This window comes from Ambystoma mexicanum, chromosome 1q (genome assembly GCF_040938575.1).
Source record: "Ambystoma mexicanum isolate Mex_15411 chromosome 1q, UKY_AmexF1_1, whole genome shotgun sequence".
NCBI classification, from domain to species: Eukaryota; Metazoa; Chordata; class Amphibia; order Caudata; family Ambystomatidae; genus Ambystoma; species Ambystoma mexicanum.
Window position 1 is genome coordinate 1,340,928,435 of NC_090922.1, and position 14,392 is coordinate 1,340,942,826.

Here is a 14,392-nt window from a genome sequence, read left to right on the forward strand (position 1 = left end):
TGTGGTTCCTGAGCAGGTCACTCTGAAACACTTGAACCTATCGCAGGCTAACCTGGAGATCATCCAGGGTGCCAGAAGCAAAGCTACCAGGAGCCAATATAAGAGCAAATGGTATAGAGGATTCTGTCATTGGGCCAACTCTAAAGAGATTGACCCCCTTAAGTGCTCATTGGATGACGTACTCTCCTTCTCGGCACACCTCGCCCACTCCGGAGTACAGGTCGACACATGCTGCACTTATCTGGAAGCCATAGGTGCCTATAGGAATACAGTGGAGTGTCTCTTTTCCTCCTCCAACCTGGTGGTCAAGCGACATCTGGCGGGCCTCCATAGACTCTACCCGCCCATAAAGAAGCCACACGCTGTGTGGGACCTCAATGTAGGGTTGCACGCCTTGGCGTACAACCCTTTTGCGCCAATGGCGTCTGCGGACCTCAGGCTGGTCACTCTAAAGACAGCCCTACTTGTGGGCCTCACCTCTGCTCGAAGACTCCGTGAAATCCAGGGCCTTGTGGCATCGGAGCCTTACACCACTTTCCACAAGGATAAGGTGGTCCTCCTGACGCATCCGACGTTCCTACCAAAGGTCTAATCCGCCTTCCATCTGAACGAGGAGATTGTATTACTTACCTTCTTCGCCAACCCCAAAGATGAGTTTTGCATCGTCTGGATCTCAGACATGATCTGAAGTACTACCTGGACAGGACCAAGGAAAGTCGGATGCCCTCTGTCACCTTTGGTTGTTCAAGGCCAGGTTATCGGACTTCCAAGGCCTCCATCGCAAGGTGGATGGTCATGGCCTTCAAGGAGGCCTATGAGGGGCAGCACAGACCAGTACTGGCCAATTTGCAAGCCCATGCAGCCAGAGCCAAAGCCACAGCCATTGCGTTCCAATGGCATGTACAGTGGCATTTCATCAGTAGGGCGGCCACCTGGGCTACACCTTTGGTTTTTTGCAAGCACTACTGTCTAGGCGCTGCTTCTAGGTCAGATGCGGCTTTCGGGCAGGCGGTTCTAAGAAACCCGTTTGGTGAAAAAGGTTCCGTCTCCCGTCCCTTGTCTGGGACACCCATACAGTATGGAGGAAAGGGGACTATAGACTAAGAGTACGTTAGTCACTACAGTGAGTAACTATTAATTTACTTGCTTACCAAATCTGAAGATTGCTACCAGAGGCAGGGCTTAGGGTGATGACTGTCATTGGATGGGGGCAGTATGACCCAGAGGACAGCGATTAGTTTAGAGGAGAAATACTGTTTGAAAGTGAAGTGTTTCTCTTTTACCGAGAATTCCCAACCTGACAATGTGGAATATCCATGAGCATGTGAAAACATGCCAGACCCATGCTGAAGAACAATAGTTACAGGTAAGTAACTTAAACATTTTCCACTCCTTCAGTTTTTTTATATTTAGATGTATTCTGATTAAATGTTTGAATTGCTAATGTATGTAAATGTTTTTATTTTTTTATTGGGTTGTAACACTAAATGGCGATGGGTTTAAATAAATTATTTTATGTAATTTAGTGCCCATTCCATGCTACTCAAAACAATAAGTATTTCTAATTTAAATTGATAGACATTGAAGTAAAATGGAGAGATCTTTGGGAAAGCGACTTTGATATGAATCCAGACCTTCACCATCCAGAACAAAATAACTATATAGGTGAGTAAAGCATTAGGTCTATACGTGTATTGACTTTAAATTGTGTTGAAATACGTATTTCAAAGGACATCACTGTTATACTACATGTACGAACCCTGTATCCCATGAATAGGTGCCAACTCTGCAACCATTTTACCAGTTCGGGAATGTGTTTGGCCTATAATAGTTTTATGCCTTCAAGATGGCCATGTTCTCGGTCATCCTGCACTTCCTCTTCACAACCTGTTTGGGATATTTCTTCACCACCAGGCAGACCTGTTATCATTTCTTAAAGATGTGCTTCAACATTTTCTGAATGCCCTCTACATGTTATGTACATTCTTTTTTTTTTGATAACATATTTTATTGATTTTATAAACATACAAATTAACGACAATTAATACGATCACATCAATCGGGCATACAAGCAATCTCTAAGCATGGCTCTCCATAAACATTTCAAATAACAAAGGTCCTTCATGTAATAGGTTTTCGGGGCTTCCAATTTATACATAGTGCAGGTGGGTCTCTGAGGGACTCCAAACGTCTATCGAGTCTATTCATGAGTTCTCAACATTTTATGTGTCCTCCCATTTTTGCCAGATCTTGCGTGCCTTCCCTGGGCATCCTCTGGTAGTGTATATTCTTGTTTCCATTTGCACACAGATATCTACGTCCGTTATCCAGTGTTCATATTGTGGGGATGAGGGAGAGCCCCATAGCTGGGCCAGTTTCCTCTTTACGAGCCCTGTGGTCGTTGCCAGCATGATTTTCTCAAATCGGGATATATCTAAGTCTTCATCCATCACGAGTAATAGCAATTTGGGGTCCATAGGTATTCGTTGGCTCATGACCGATGATAATCTGTCACAACATTTCTGCCAAAAGATCTGGATTTGTGGGCACTCCCATAAAATGTGAAAAAAGGTCCCTCTCGCCTGTTGGCATCTTAGACAGTTGGGATCCGTTGCTCTCCCCCATTGATGTAAGGCCTCTCTTGGGTAGTATACCCTATGTAGGATTTTAAGTTGGATCAGTCTGATTCTAGCCGATATGGCGACTTCCCTTGGATACATGAGTGCTTGGGTCCATTCTTCCGGTTGTATTGGTCCCACATCTCTTTCCCATTTTGCTTTCAAGTCTATAAGTTCCGTTGTGGCGAAAGAGGCTATTGCATTGTACATTATGGAGGTTATTTTACTATCGATACGTTCTACCACAATGTTCCTCTCAATTGGTGTGCAGTCTGGAATGTTCGGCGGGTCTATCGCACATGTGGTAAGTGCATGACACATCTGTCTGTAATGGAAGTGTTCTGTGGGAGATAGCTTGAATTTGTCTCTCAGGGTCTGGAATGGTATTATCACTCCATCTTGCATTATATCTGCTAGCTTTGTTATCCCAGCTACTTCCCAGGTTGCCCATTTCGGAAGTTTACCAAGCTCCGGTAGGTGACTATTCCGCCATAGGGGCTGTGCCAGTGTGAGCTTCCCATCCCAACCTAGATGCTTGTGTGCGTCTATCCATATTTGCGTTCTATGTGCTGTAGTTGTGTTGGGGATCGTGCGTGTCCTGCTTTGGTAGAGGGTCTCTAGTGGGGTGAGCCCTGTTCTCATCTGGCTATCCGCTCTAATGTGTGGTAATTCAGGGTTGTTGTGAAGGATGTCATTTATTATCGGCATCTGTGCTGCCCAGTAGTATGTTTGCAGGTGGGGAAGTCCTATACCTCCTTCCCATACAGAGCGTTGTAGGGTTTTTAGTGCAATTCGGGGGTGCCCTCCTCCCCACAGGAGTTTCCTGAGAATCTCGTCTATTTTATGGAATTCTATTTTGGGTATATACAGTGGAGCATTCTGGAGGATGTATAGGAATCGTGGTAGAGCCAGCATCTTAAACATTGCTGCCCTTCCTAATAGGGTGAGAGGGAGGGTCATCCAGTGTTTCACATCGTTTGCAAGTCTATCTCTGATTGGGTGTAGGTTTTGGGATACATATTGCGTGAGGTCCGTCGTAACCTGTACCCCAAGATATTTGAACTGCCCAGTTTCTATTCTGTATGGGCAGTTATTTAGAGCTGTCGCATCAATTCCTTTAATCAGGAATAGAATGGATTTACTATAGTTTACCCGTAGTCCACTAAATGCTCCATATCTATTTAGTATGTGGGTGACGATGGGATATGACACTGATGGATCACTCAGGTAGATCAGTAGATCATCAGCATAGAGGGAGACTCTATCTTCCCAGTCCTGGGCCCATTGGAACCCCTTCCACAGCTTTGATCCTCTCAGCATTATTGCCAGGGGTTCAATTGCCAGTGCGAATAGCATCGCAGAGAGGGGGGCAGCCCTGTCTGGTCCCTTTACCCAAGTTAATTCTACGTGAGGTCCATCCAGTCACCCTTATCTCAGCTGTCGGTGCATTGTATAGCAGCTTGACCCAACCTATGAATTGTTCACCCAGCCCCATTCTACCCATGATGTTCCACAAGGCCTCCCAGTGGACTGAATCAAAGGCTTTCTCGAAGTCAAATGTGAGGAGTGCTAGTGAATCCCGCAGTGTTGGGGTCTTTTCAATAGCGGCGTGCAGCCTATGAATGTTCATTCGTGTGGATCTCTGCGGCATGAAGCCACATTGGTCTGGGTGGATAAGAGTGTTTATTACTGTCTGGAGCCTGTTAGCCAGTATCTTGGCTAGTATTTTGGCTTCTATGTTTATAAGTGAAATCGGCCTGTAGGAGCTGCATGCGTCTGATGGTTTGCCTTCCTTGTCTATCACCACTATAGTGGCCTTTCTTAAATCCGGGGGCAGGATTCCTCTTTCTTTGGCATACAGGAACATTTTATGCATGTGTGGTACTATTTGTTCACTGCCAATCGTTTTCCACGCCTCTACTGGGAAGCCGTTAGGTCCTGGGGTTTTACCATTTTGGAGTTGGGATAGGGCTGTTGATAGTTCTTCTTCTGTGATTTCTGTTTCTAGACTCATTCTTTGCGTATCGTTTAAATGTGGAATGGTGAGTGTATCTAGAATGCTGGGGTCTATCAGAGTCGTTGGGGGGCGTATAGCGCCTCATAGTACGCTGCGAAGGTTTCAGCGATGTCTGGATCAGTCGAGGTCCGTTCTGCATTTATGGTGGTTATGCATCTTATCTGGCGTTGCCCCTCCTCTCTCTTCTCCAACCACGCCAACATCTTGCTGGCTTTGTCTCCAGTCTCATATAGTCTAGTGCGCATGGCTCTGTGTGCTTGTTTCGCACAGGTGAGTGTGATGTTATGCAATTTCTTTTGTGCCACTTGCAGGGTTCTGTTGTCATCTGGTGCACGTGTTTATATATTACATTTCGGCATTTCTCACCTCTGTTTCAGCGTCTTCAACCTCTTTCCTGTGCGTCTTTTTGTATGCTGCTGTCCAACTCAGTATTACACCTCTTAGAGTTGCCTTATATGCTTCCCATATGGTTCCTTCATCGTTTATCGAGTCTTGATTTAGTTGGAAATATGAAGCAGTAGCTTCCTGGATCTTTTCTACCAGCTCTGGGAATCCTAGATAATATGTATTTAGTCGCCATGTCGGTGGGGGCAGGGGTCTTTATGTTTCAAGTAGGATCATTAACGGGGAGTGGTCTGATATCCCTCGGGGCTGTAGAGTTGCCTCAGTTACCTTGTGTATGTCTTCGCCGGGGAGGAAGAAATCTCTCCATGCGTCCTTCAGTCCCATTGCCGTTGCGAAGGTGGCTAGTTTGGTTGGTATCGCTGGGTTTCTCCCTCTTATATGTTTGCAGTCCTTATTGACATCCATTACTTCGTTGAAATCTCCACCTATTACTAGTATATCTGCAGTATTATTGGCTATGATCGGTGTGATGTCGTCGAGTAGAGTTGTTATAAGCGCAGGGGGAGCATAGACCGCCAGTATGGCAATGGTTTGGTTCCATAGTGTTCCTTTTATGAGGACAAATCTTCCTCCAGTATCCTGGGTTATACTGGATATTTCAATAGGGATTCTCTTATTTATTAGTATTAACACACCTCTCGAGCCCATTGAAAAGCCTGCATGTATTGCTGTACGCTATTTGGTTCTCTTGAAAAATTGGCATCTTGTGCCAGCCAGGTGTGTCTCGGTAAGTAGTACTAAGTCTGGATTATGACGATTCAGGTATTGTGTTACCAGTCTTCTCTTAATACTGTTTCCCAGGCCATTAACATTCCACGTCATGAGAGTAAGCTTTTTGGTGTTTGGTCCAGTCACACTCATTCCTTGTCGTGTGTGAATGTCTGTGTCAGTGGTCGCAGTTTAGACGAGAGGAGTCCTGCGCTGTGACTGTTTGGGCTGCCCTGGTGTTTTTCCAACTCAAAGTGCATGTCCAAGCCGTGCTTTTCTTGCTGCCAACAAATAACGCGAACAAGTCCCAACTCTCCCCCCTCCCCAAACTCCTCCCCCAACTGAAGCATCTGTCGCCCACACAACCAAACTTAATCAAACTGTTGAACTTGGGGTGTCTCTTGTCACTGTGGCATTGGAGGTGCCGCGGTGGAGACTCCGGGTTTTCTTTTCGACGCCGTGGGTTGGAGATGCCACGGTGGGTGATTGCAAGCTATCTTCTTTGCCGTTTGCAATCGAGGGGGTGGGGTGTGTGGTGTGGCTTATCGTAGCCGCCAGCCGTTCTGTGTGGTATTTGTTCCAGCTTGTGCCTCCGTTTATCCACTTGCGGAATGTGTTTCCATGCGGATGTCTGTTGATTGTATTTAATCATCTCCGTTCTGTGGTATTTCTTCCATTTGTTGCTGTGGCGGCTCATTTGGCGGTCTGTTTGGTCGGGGTCTGTTTCTCCGGTTTTCTTGCCATCTCCATGGGCCCCAATCACATTCTAGGTTGCGTTCCGCCCAGCTCCATGCCTCTTTTGGGTCTGTGAAGTGCACTGTTGTGCCCTTATGGTATATTTTCATCTGTGCCGGGAATAGCAAACCATATTTCACATTCAGCTCTTGTAGCCGCTTTTTAAGATGGTCAAAGGATTGCCTTGCTCTTTGTACTTCTCTAGTAAAGTCAGGGAAGAAGGCTATCTTGGAGCCATTATATGTGATGGTCCCTTTCGTCCTTGCCATGTGGAGTATCGCATCTCGATCCCTGTAGTTTAGGATCTTGGCTATCACTGTTCGTGGTGGTGTTCCGGGGATTGGCCTGCCAGTTGGTATCCGGTGCGCCCGCTCAATTGAAAAGAAGTTTGAGAGGGATTTCGGAGCGAATCGGTCAGCGAGCCATTGTTCGAGGAACAGCTCCATGCTAGGTCCCTCTGTTTTTTCGGGCAGGCCGAGGATTCGAATATTATTCCTTCTCGATCGGCCTTCTCCTTCTTCCACCCTCTCCTCCAGTGCTTTCATGCGATCTAGTGCGGTATTCATTTGTTGACTCATGCTTCTTATACTGTCTTCCGTCACTGATATGCGCGTTTCTGCCTCCCCTGTTCGAGATGATAGTTTCTGGAGATCATGACGCAGCAAGGAGACCTCTGTACAGATGCTGTCCATTTTGACTTCCATGGCGGTTCGAGAACTGGAGATGGCGTTCATCACGTCTCTAAGGGATATGTCGTCCTCGGGCTCTGGTGATTTGTCCGTTTTATTCTGATCCGTAGGCGGTGTCGGGGTAGACGTTGTGTATTGCTCCATTGTGTTCTGGGTTCCAGTTTTCTTGATCCTTTCTTTGCCCATTTCTGGTGTGATATATTTGGCTTTTGTGAGGTTCTGGTATGTAGCTTGTTAAGAGGCAGCTCGGGTCATCAGATTAGTTTCCCTGCTGTATTGGTGGGGCAGCTCAGTGAAGCAGATGTGTCACTCTTCAATGGCGCAGCGTTGCAGCCTCGTTCTAGTACAGTTTCAGTGTGAGCCACTGCCAGTGCGATATATTTCCTTGTATCAATCCCTCTCCACTTGGTCTCGTCTCGGGGAGTCCTGTATCTTTTCGTGCCCTGGCGCCCAGAGATTGCAGTGCAGTGGTTGGTATGGCCCACTGTATGTGGGGCCTGATACTAGGCGCCTCCACCTTTCATTCCAGTCTTTCTGGGGGTGCCCTCTCTGTTCAAGAGGGAATATATTGTCTTGCAAGGGGACACTTTCGCTTCTAATACCTTGCCCTCTACAAGCTGGACTGTGGTCTTGGGCTCTTGCCTGCGTTGTGGAGAATATTGATCTGCTCACTGTGTCCTTGCACCTCTCCCCCTTGATTATTGGGCGAACCGGGTGGTTTTCGCCTGTTCACTCCGATCGCGCGTGGGTTCACAGCACGTGGTTTTCCCCCGGCTATTCTTGGCAGTAGATCGGGCTTTGGCAGTCAGGGGGGCGGAGGCGGGCAGGCGGACAATCAGTCCGGGTGCCGCCTGCTGTGCCTCGGTGGTTCAGGAAATCGCCTCCCCTCCTCCCCCTTCTCCTTAACGGTCCTTCTCTGCGCTGCTCTCCAGGTTCCCTTGGTCACTGCAGCGGTCGCTGCTGCTGGCGTCAGGCGCTCTACGGGGGACCGGAGCGCCCGCACGGTCCTCGGCCTGCCTTGTGTTGGGCGTGCGTGCTCGCCGGATGGAGGTAGGTCTCCTAAGGTACGCTGGTGTTGTAGGCCTCCGGGAAGCCGGGATGTCGTCCCCCAGGATGGCTAGCCCAACGAGGGCCACGGGGGGAGGGGAGGTGCTTGTTCTTTTCGGTCTGCAACGAGTGTCAGAGTCGGAGCGGCTGACTTTTCCAGGCGGAGGTTGGCGCCCTTCCGTCGGATCTGTGGGCTGGGTCTCTCCCAGTTTCATATGAGTTATCTTCGGCGTCCGTGAGAGGCAGCGCCTGTAGTTCTAGATTGTATCGCCGTCGGCCATTTTGGTTTCGTTTTGGCGCCGACTGCTTCCCTTTCCAGATGTAGATATCTTGGGATTAACGCTTCGGATTTAGCTCCAGTTGCAGATGGTGTTCCTACTGGGTTTCCGCCACCTTTGAGGAATCTTTTTAGGGATATATTTATATATATTTAGATATATATTGCCCAAATTCCCAGGTTATTTCAGAATGTGGCTGGTGGCTTCGAGATCTCTACGGGCTCACGTCTTCATCGGTCGCCAGCTGGCCACGCCCCCATGTTATGTACATTCTTGCTCAGACATTACTAGTTTGTCACAATAAAACAACTTTATAAAATAACAATCACTATTGTAGTGGTTGTACAGCACTGGCATGTTTTCCAAGATACTTGTATGGTAATGTTTATTTATAAAGCGCCTATACACAAGGCAAGTGTTTCAAAGTGCTCAAGGAGGGAGGGAACAAGGGGAAAAACGGCAGTCATTCAGAGCCCTTGAATTTCTGAATGATACTCTGACTGTGCAGACTTGTAAGTGCATATAATATAATTAACAGTGTAGTTAACAGCAAATAGGTCTGACGAGTATTCTGCAGTTTTTCCAAGTGCATTGAAGTGCCATCATGCAAGGAGTGGAGACAGGGAAGATAGACTATCCTCAAGGCATGGTACTTTCAGATTGTGCAAGTGCACAGACGGTACAGGAGAGGGGAGGGGGAATCCAAATGTACCCAGTTAGTCTGAAACTGAGTAAGTGCTGAGAGAATGCCATTCTCATGCGTCATTGACCAAGTGCAGTAGTAATGAGGCAAGTGCAGGCCCGGAGGCAAGTGCGAGAGGACTGGCGTGGGTGCCAGGGACCTGTAAGACTCACCCGGCGGCCAGTCGGCAAGCTGCGTGGAAAAGGAGGGCGAGAGGGATAGAACAGAGAGAGAGAGGTTGGTTAGCAGGAATAGAGGGAGAGAGAATGAGAATGAGGAGGAGAAGAGGAATGTCTGAATGACTTTCCAGAAATTAAGGAGATCCGACTCAAGACGGAGGGCGGCAGGCAGGTTATTCCAGAGGGAGGCCCCTGCTGAGGATAAAGATCTCCCTCCAAAATCTCTGCTTGGAGAACCGGCTCACTTGCAGAACTTTGAAGGTAGATGAGCAGAGGGCTTCGTAGGGACAGTATTTAGGTAGGCATTGTTGCAGATGGGTAGGTCCCAGGCCCCAGAAAGCCTTTTGGACAATGCAGAGGGTCTTGAAGTTAATCCTTGCAGCCACGGAGATCCAGTGGAGGGATTTCAGCACCAGAGAGTTACAATACCTGTGCTTGAGGCCAAGGATACGTTTTGCGGTTCTGTTCTGGATGAGTTGCAGAGGGCGCAAAGCAGAGGCAGGGAGTTTGAGAAAGAGACTGTTGCAGTAGTCCACCCTAGAGAGAACCAAGGCTCTGCAGACAGTGAGCAGCTGGTGTAGGGTGAGAAATGGAAGTGTATCTCTGAGGAGGTGCAGCTGGTAGTTGGACTTTTTAGAGATGTCTGAAATGTGAGTGGAGAAGGAGAGAGTGGAGTCGAAGATGACCCCGAAGTTTTTTGCCTCGCAAGTGGGTGTGGGCGCTGGGCCAACAGAGGCGGGACAGGGTGAGAGTGTGAAAGCAAGAGTCCCAATGTGAACGATATCAGTCTTACTGGCGTTTAGGCAAAGGTCGTTTGCAGCACACCATGACTGAATTGCGAACACAGTCAGATATGAGTGTAGTAGAGGAATTGGCTGAGGGTAGCCTGAAGGAGAGTTGCGTGTCATCCGCTCAACACTGGAAGTTGGAGATTAAAGTGGCAATCACATTTGCCAGGGCAGCCATGTAGACATTGAAGAACCAGGGGGATAGGTTAGAACCCTGGGGAACACCGCAGGTTGAAAGAGTGATAGAGAGCAAGGACCCAAGTTCCACCTGGGATGGGCGGTCAGAAAGGAAGGAGGTTAACCACGCCAGAGCCTGACCTGTGATTCCCAGGATGTCAGAGACGAGCAATCGGGATGTTGTGGTTTACTGTGTCAAAGGCAGAGAAAAGGTCAAGAATAATGAGGACAAGCGGGAGTGTTAGTGTGAAGATTTTAGAGCAGGTCTTCACGGGTGTTCAGAAGAGCTTGTCCATGCCTCTGGCTGCACTAAAGCCAGACTCGTGGTCTTGGAGGCAATCAGCAGATTCAGTGTGGATGGTGAGCTGAGAGATAGCCGGCTTCTCCATGAGTTTTCCTAGGAAAAGGGTGATAGAGATGGGTGCACAATGGGGTGCTTAAGAGAAGTAGGGAAAACTCCAGTTGCAAAAGCGATTTTGCAGAGGTCAGCCATGGTTGGAGCGCGCCAGTCCATGTTGTCCTTAATGGTTTTGGAGGAGCAGGGGTCCACCTGTTTGAATGAGGCCTTCATAGACCGGACTTGTCTGGCGACCTCATTAGGTGTGATAAGAATGAGAGAAGAGAGGAGAAGTGGTGGAGGGCCAAGGGAGGCTCCAGTGGTGTTGGTGTATGAGGTGGTGTGGAAGTGAGAGAGGAAAGGATGTCTTGGGTTTTTGTAGTGAAGTTTGCAGGCAGGGCTGAGCAAAGGTCATGGGTGGGTGTGACAGAAGAGGAGGCTGCTGCAGGATTGGCCAGTTCCTTGGAGACCTTGAAAAGTTTGGCTATGTTTAATGCTGCAGAGATGCGTGCTTGAATAAAGACTTTTCTTGGTGTGAATGCAGAGTCGATATTGCCTTTGAAGAAGGCGGCAGGCCAGTTTGTCAGATGGTCTGCCTGACAAATTCCATTTCTGCTCAGTTGTCCTACACTTGCGTTTAAGGTAGCCAGATCAGAGTTGTATCAAGAGTTGCACTTTTTGGAAGGCTTCAATTGCACTCTCATGACAGGAGCAAGAGTATCAAGGGTGTTAGAGATAGAGACATTGAAGTTAGCGAGGGCTGTGTCAGGGTGGGAGTCAGCCGCAGGAGTAGAAGGCAGACAGTAGGTGGAGGCAAAGGCAGTCGCTGTCACTCTTCATGGGTCTGGTGACTTTGAAACTGATGGCCGCGCCGGGTGGGCCGATGCAAGGGCAGAGGAGAGCTTAAAGTGTGAAGAGAGAAGAGAGTGGTCAGTCCAAGAGATAGGTAGTGAGAGGGATAGAGAGAGGGATATCAGTAGAAATGATATCATCCAAAGTGTAGCCCGCTGTGTGCGTGGGGCCAGTAGGTAAGATGGAGAGGAAGAGCCGCATAGGCTGCGGTATGGTCCTGAGGATTCAGGAGAGTCCAGATTGATGTTGAGGTCACCCAGAAGGAGTTGTTGAGATGAGGAGAGTATAGAGGCCAGGTCAGCCCATTCCGAGAGGAAGAGTGTGGACCGTCCTGGTGGCCAATAGAAGGTGGCCATGAGGAGAGATTTAGAAGCGAGTGAGAGCCTTACGACTGGGCATTCAAAGTAGGTGTAGGCCTGAGTGTGGATGATAGACGCAGGTATCCATTCTGGGAAGATCAACGTCCTCCCCGTCCTGAACCCTTGGGTTTGGGCACAGAGAGGTTCTTGTATCCTTCAGGGAGGAGTGTGTCAAAGCTTGTGACAGAGCTGTCCTTGAACCATGTCTCTGTGATGGCAAGCATATCAAGATCCATGCGTTCAAGGAGTTTGCAGATGTCAGACGAGTGTTTGACCTCAGAGCGAGTACAGCGTGGCAATATGGAGCAGCTTGTCATCTTTGTAGGTCTTCCCCGGAGGGGCGCAAGGAGAAGAGGAGATAGGAGAGGGAAAGGCGACCATGTGCCGGATCCATAGGTCAGGTGAGGTAACGACAAAGGGAATGTCTGTGAGAGTCTCTCTGGCGGAAGCCATGACATAGGTGTCTGCAATAGGAAGGCCTGGGTTTGGAGCCCACCAAAAGACCTAAAACACACACCACGAAAATTTCTAACTATCAAAAGATTGAACTTTTCGTGGTATGTGTTTAGGTGTTTTGGTGGGGTCGGTCTGAAAAAATAAATTAAAAAAAATTGCTGCGGGGGGATAGTCCCCCCGCTACACCTCGCTCACTACCGCAGCTCTCCCGACAAAACTAAAAGAAATGTAAAAAGCAGGGTTTGCGGGGGACAACACCCTGCTGCAGTGGTGAGGAGAACACTTACCAGGCTGATGTACTGAGGCACATGGAGTGCAGGGGGGTGTGTGGAAAAAACACAGTGGGAGGGAGGCAACGGGGTACGAAGGGGAGGGGTGCACTGAGGACAGGTTGGGGCATGCAGGACTTAGTGCAGGATGTACTCAACAGCGACCATGTTTGTAAAAAGGTAGTAACAGTTGAGCACCTAGCAAGAAGCGATTGTAAGAATTGAACAGCAGTACACTGTCAAGTTCAATTTTAGCTAAGGCAGAAAGAAGCCCAGTGCAGTATGTGCACTCAGTCAAGTTCCATCCTAGCTAAGGCAGAAGGAAACACGATGCAGAAAGTGCACACGGCTCAAGTTTGAGATATTGCGAAGCAGAAAGACCACAGTGCAGCAAATAAGCTGAAACAAACGGTTCTGAGCCTATCCACTTGGCACACTAGGCCAATGGCAATAGGTGTAAGAGCAAACAGTAGGATGTAGGCGCAGCTAAAAACGATTTTCAGGCAAACGGGCACTTACAAAGCAGGAAGGAGGCAGAGCTAAAAGCGATTTTCAGGCAAACAGAGATAGACTTGGAGGAATGGCAAGGAAGTTGAGCAATGCAGTAGTTGAAGTCAGTGTGAATGAGTCCGAGAGAGAGGGTCAGAATGGAGAGTAACCGCAGAGCAAGGGGCATGTGCAAGGTTGATGACTAGAGAGGCAGATGAAGTGAGTTCTGTGGCGCCGAGGCAGAAATTGAGTTGCAGTACTCGCGTGAAGACATGCTTAGCGATGGCACAGTCAAGAGGGCCGTTGAGTGAGGGGCATATTGTGACCCTGCTGGTGTAACAAAACCATAGACTGTGGAGGAACAAGAATGGAAAAAGAGCAAAAGTGAAAAATGACTCATCTGTTTTTGTGTTATTCTGCCTATCCAACAGGCCATGGAGTATTTAATTTCTGTCAAATCTTCAACGTTTCTTTTTTCTTCAGTGTTACCCATTTCCCTCTTGCTTGTGATTTTGGAATGAGGGAACTGTCCCCCAACTAGTTAACCAGGTTTTCTAGCATTGCATTTTACATGGTAACCTGCTTCAAAAATGCCCAGTTGCCAGGTCTTGAATTCTCATTATACAACTGCCATAGCAGTGATACAGAAGCACATGAACACATGCTTGGGAGTTTGCTCTGTGAGCTTTTTCTTCCTTTTTTACGTTTTTAATGGTGTCTCTGCTTCTGGACAATGCTGTGTGCTTTTCTTTATTCTGATTTTTGACTAATGACGATTTCTGCAGTCTACCCTTTACACCTTTGAACATGGATGCATCAGAAGGGTAGGAGATAGTGGATCCCCCAAGTTCAATAATTCATCTTTAAGCATTGTGAAGATTTGGGAAGAAAAATGTTTTACTTTAAGATACACACACTGAATGGATCCTGTCAGTTCACATGCCGGAAGCGTTTAAGGTTTGTTATAGTTTCTCTCCTGAAACACACCTGGACAGCCAAAGATGCCTCCTGGTTCAGCTGATGTGGGAAGTACACTCCTCTGTGGAAGAATGCACTAAGAGTCTCCAGCTTGTACATTTAGTAGCAGGGCTCATAACATTTTTTTACATTTTTTTTTTGCACTTATAAAGCGCACATCAGCCCTCAGGCATTGTGACGCTGTTACTGGAATACTTTCTTAGTGACATTGCAAGGACTTAGTTACTTGCAAGCTCTCATCATTCTCCAAGAATTAAAAGACCTCATCCCTGGTATTGGCTTTCTTATAGATGCATATACTTTAGAACATTTCCACTGTCAGACTGGCA

The 14,392-nt window shown here is 47.9% G+C and overlaps 1 protein-coding gene across 1 annotated transcript in view; it reads left to right on the plus strand.

Moving 5' to 3' along the window:
• The window catches only part of NRDC (nardilysin convertase), a 1,236,039-nt gene that overhangs the window by 354,531 nt on the left and 867,116 nt on the right, over nt 1–14,392 (plus strand). Inside the window, exon 17 of the mRNA XM_069642204.1 lies at nt 1,579–1,665. Within this exon, the coding sequence (XP_069498305.1) occupies nt 1,579–1,665 (87 nt within the window). The remainder of the gene's footprint in view (nt 1–1,578; nt 1,666–14,392) is intronic.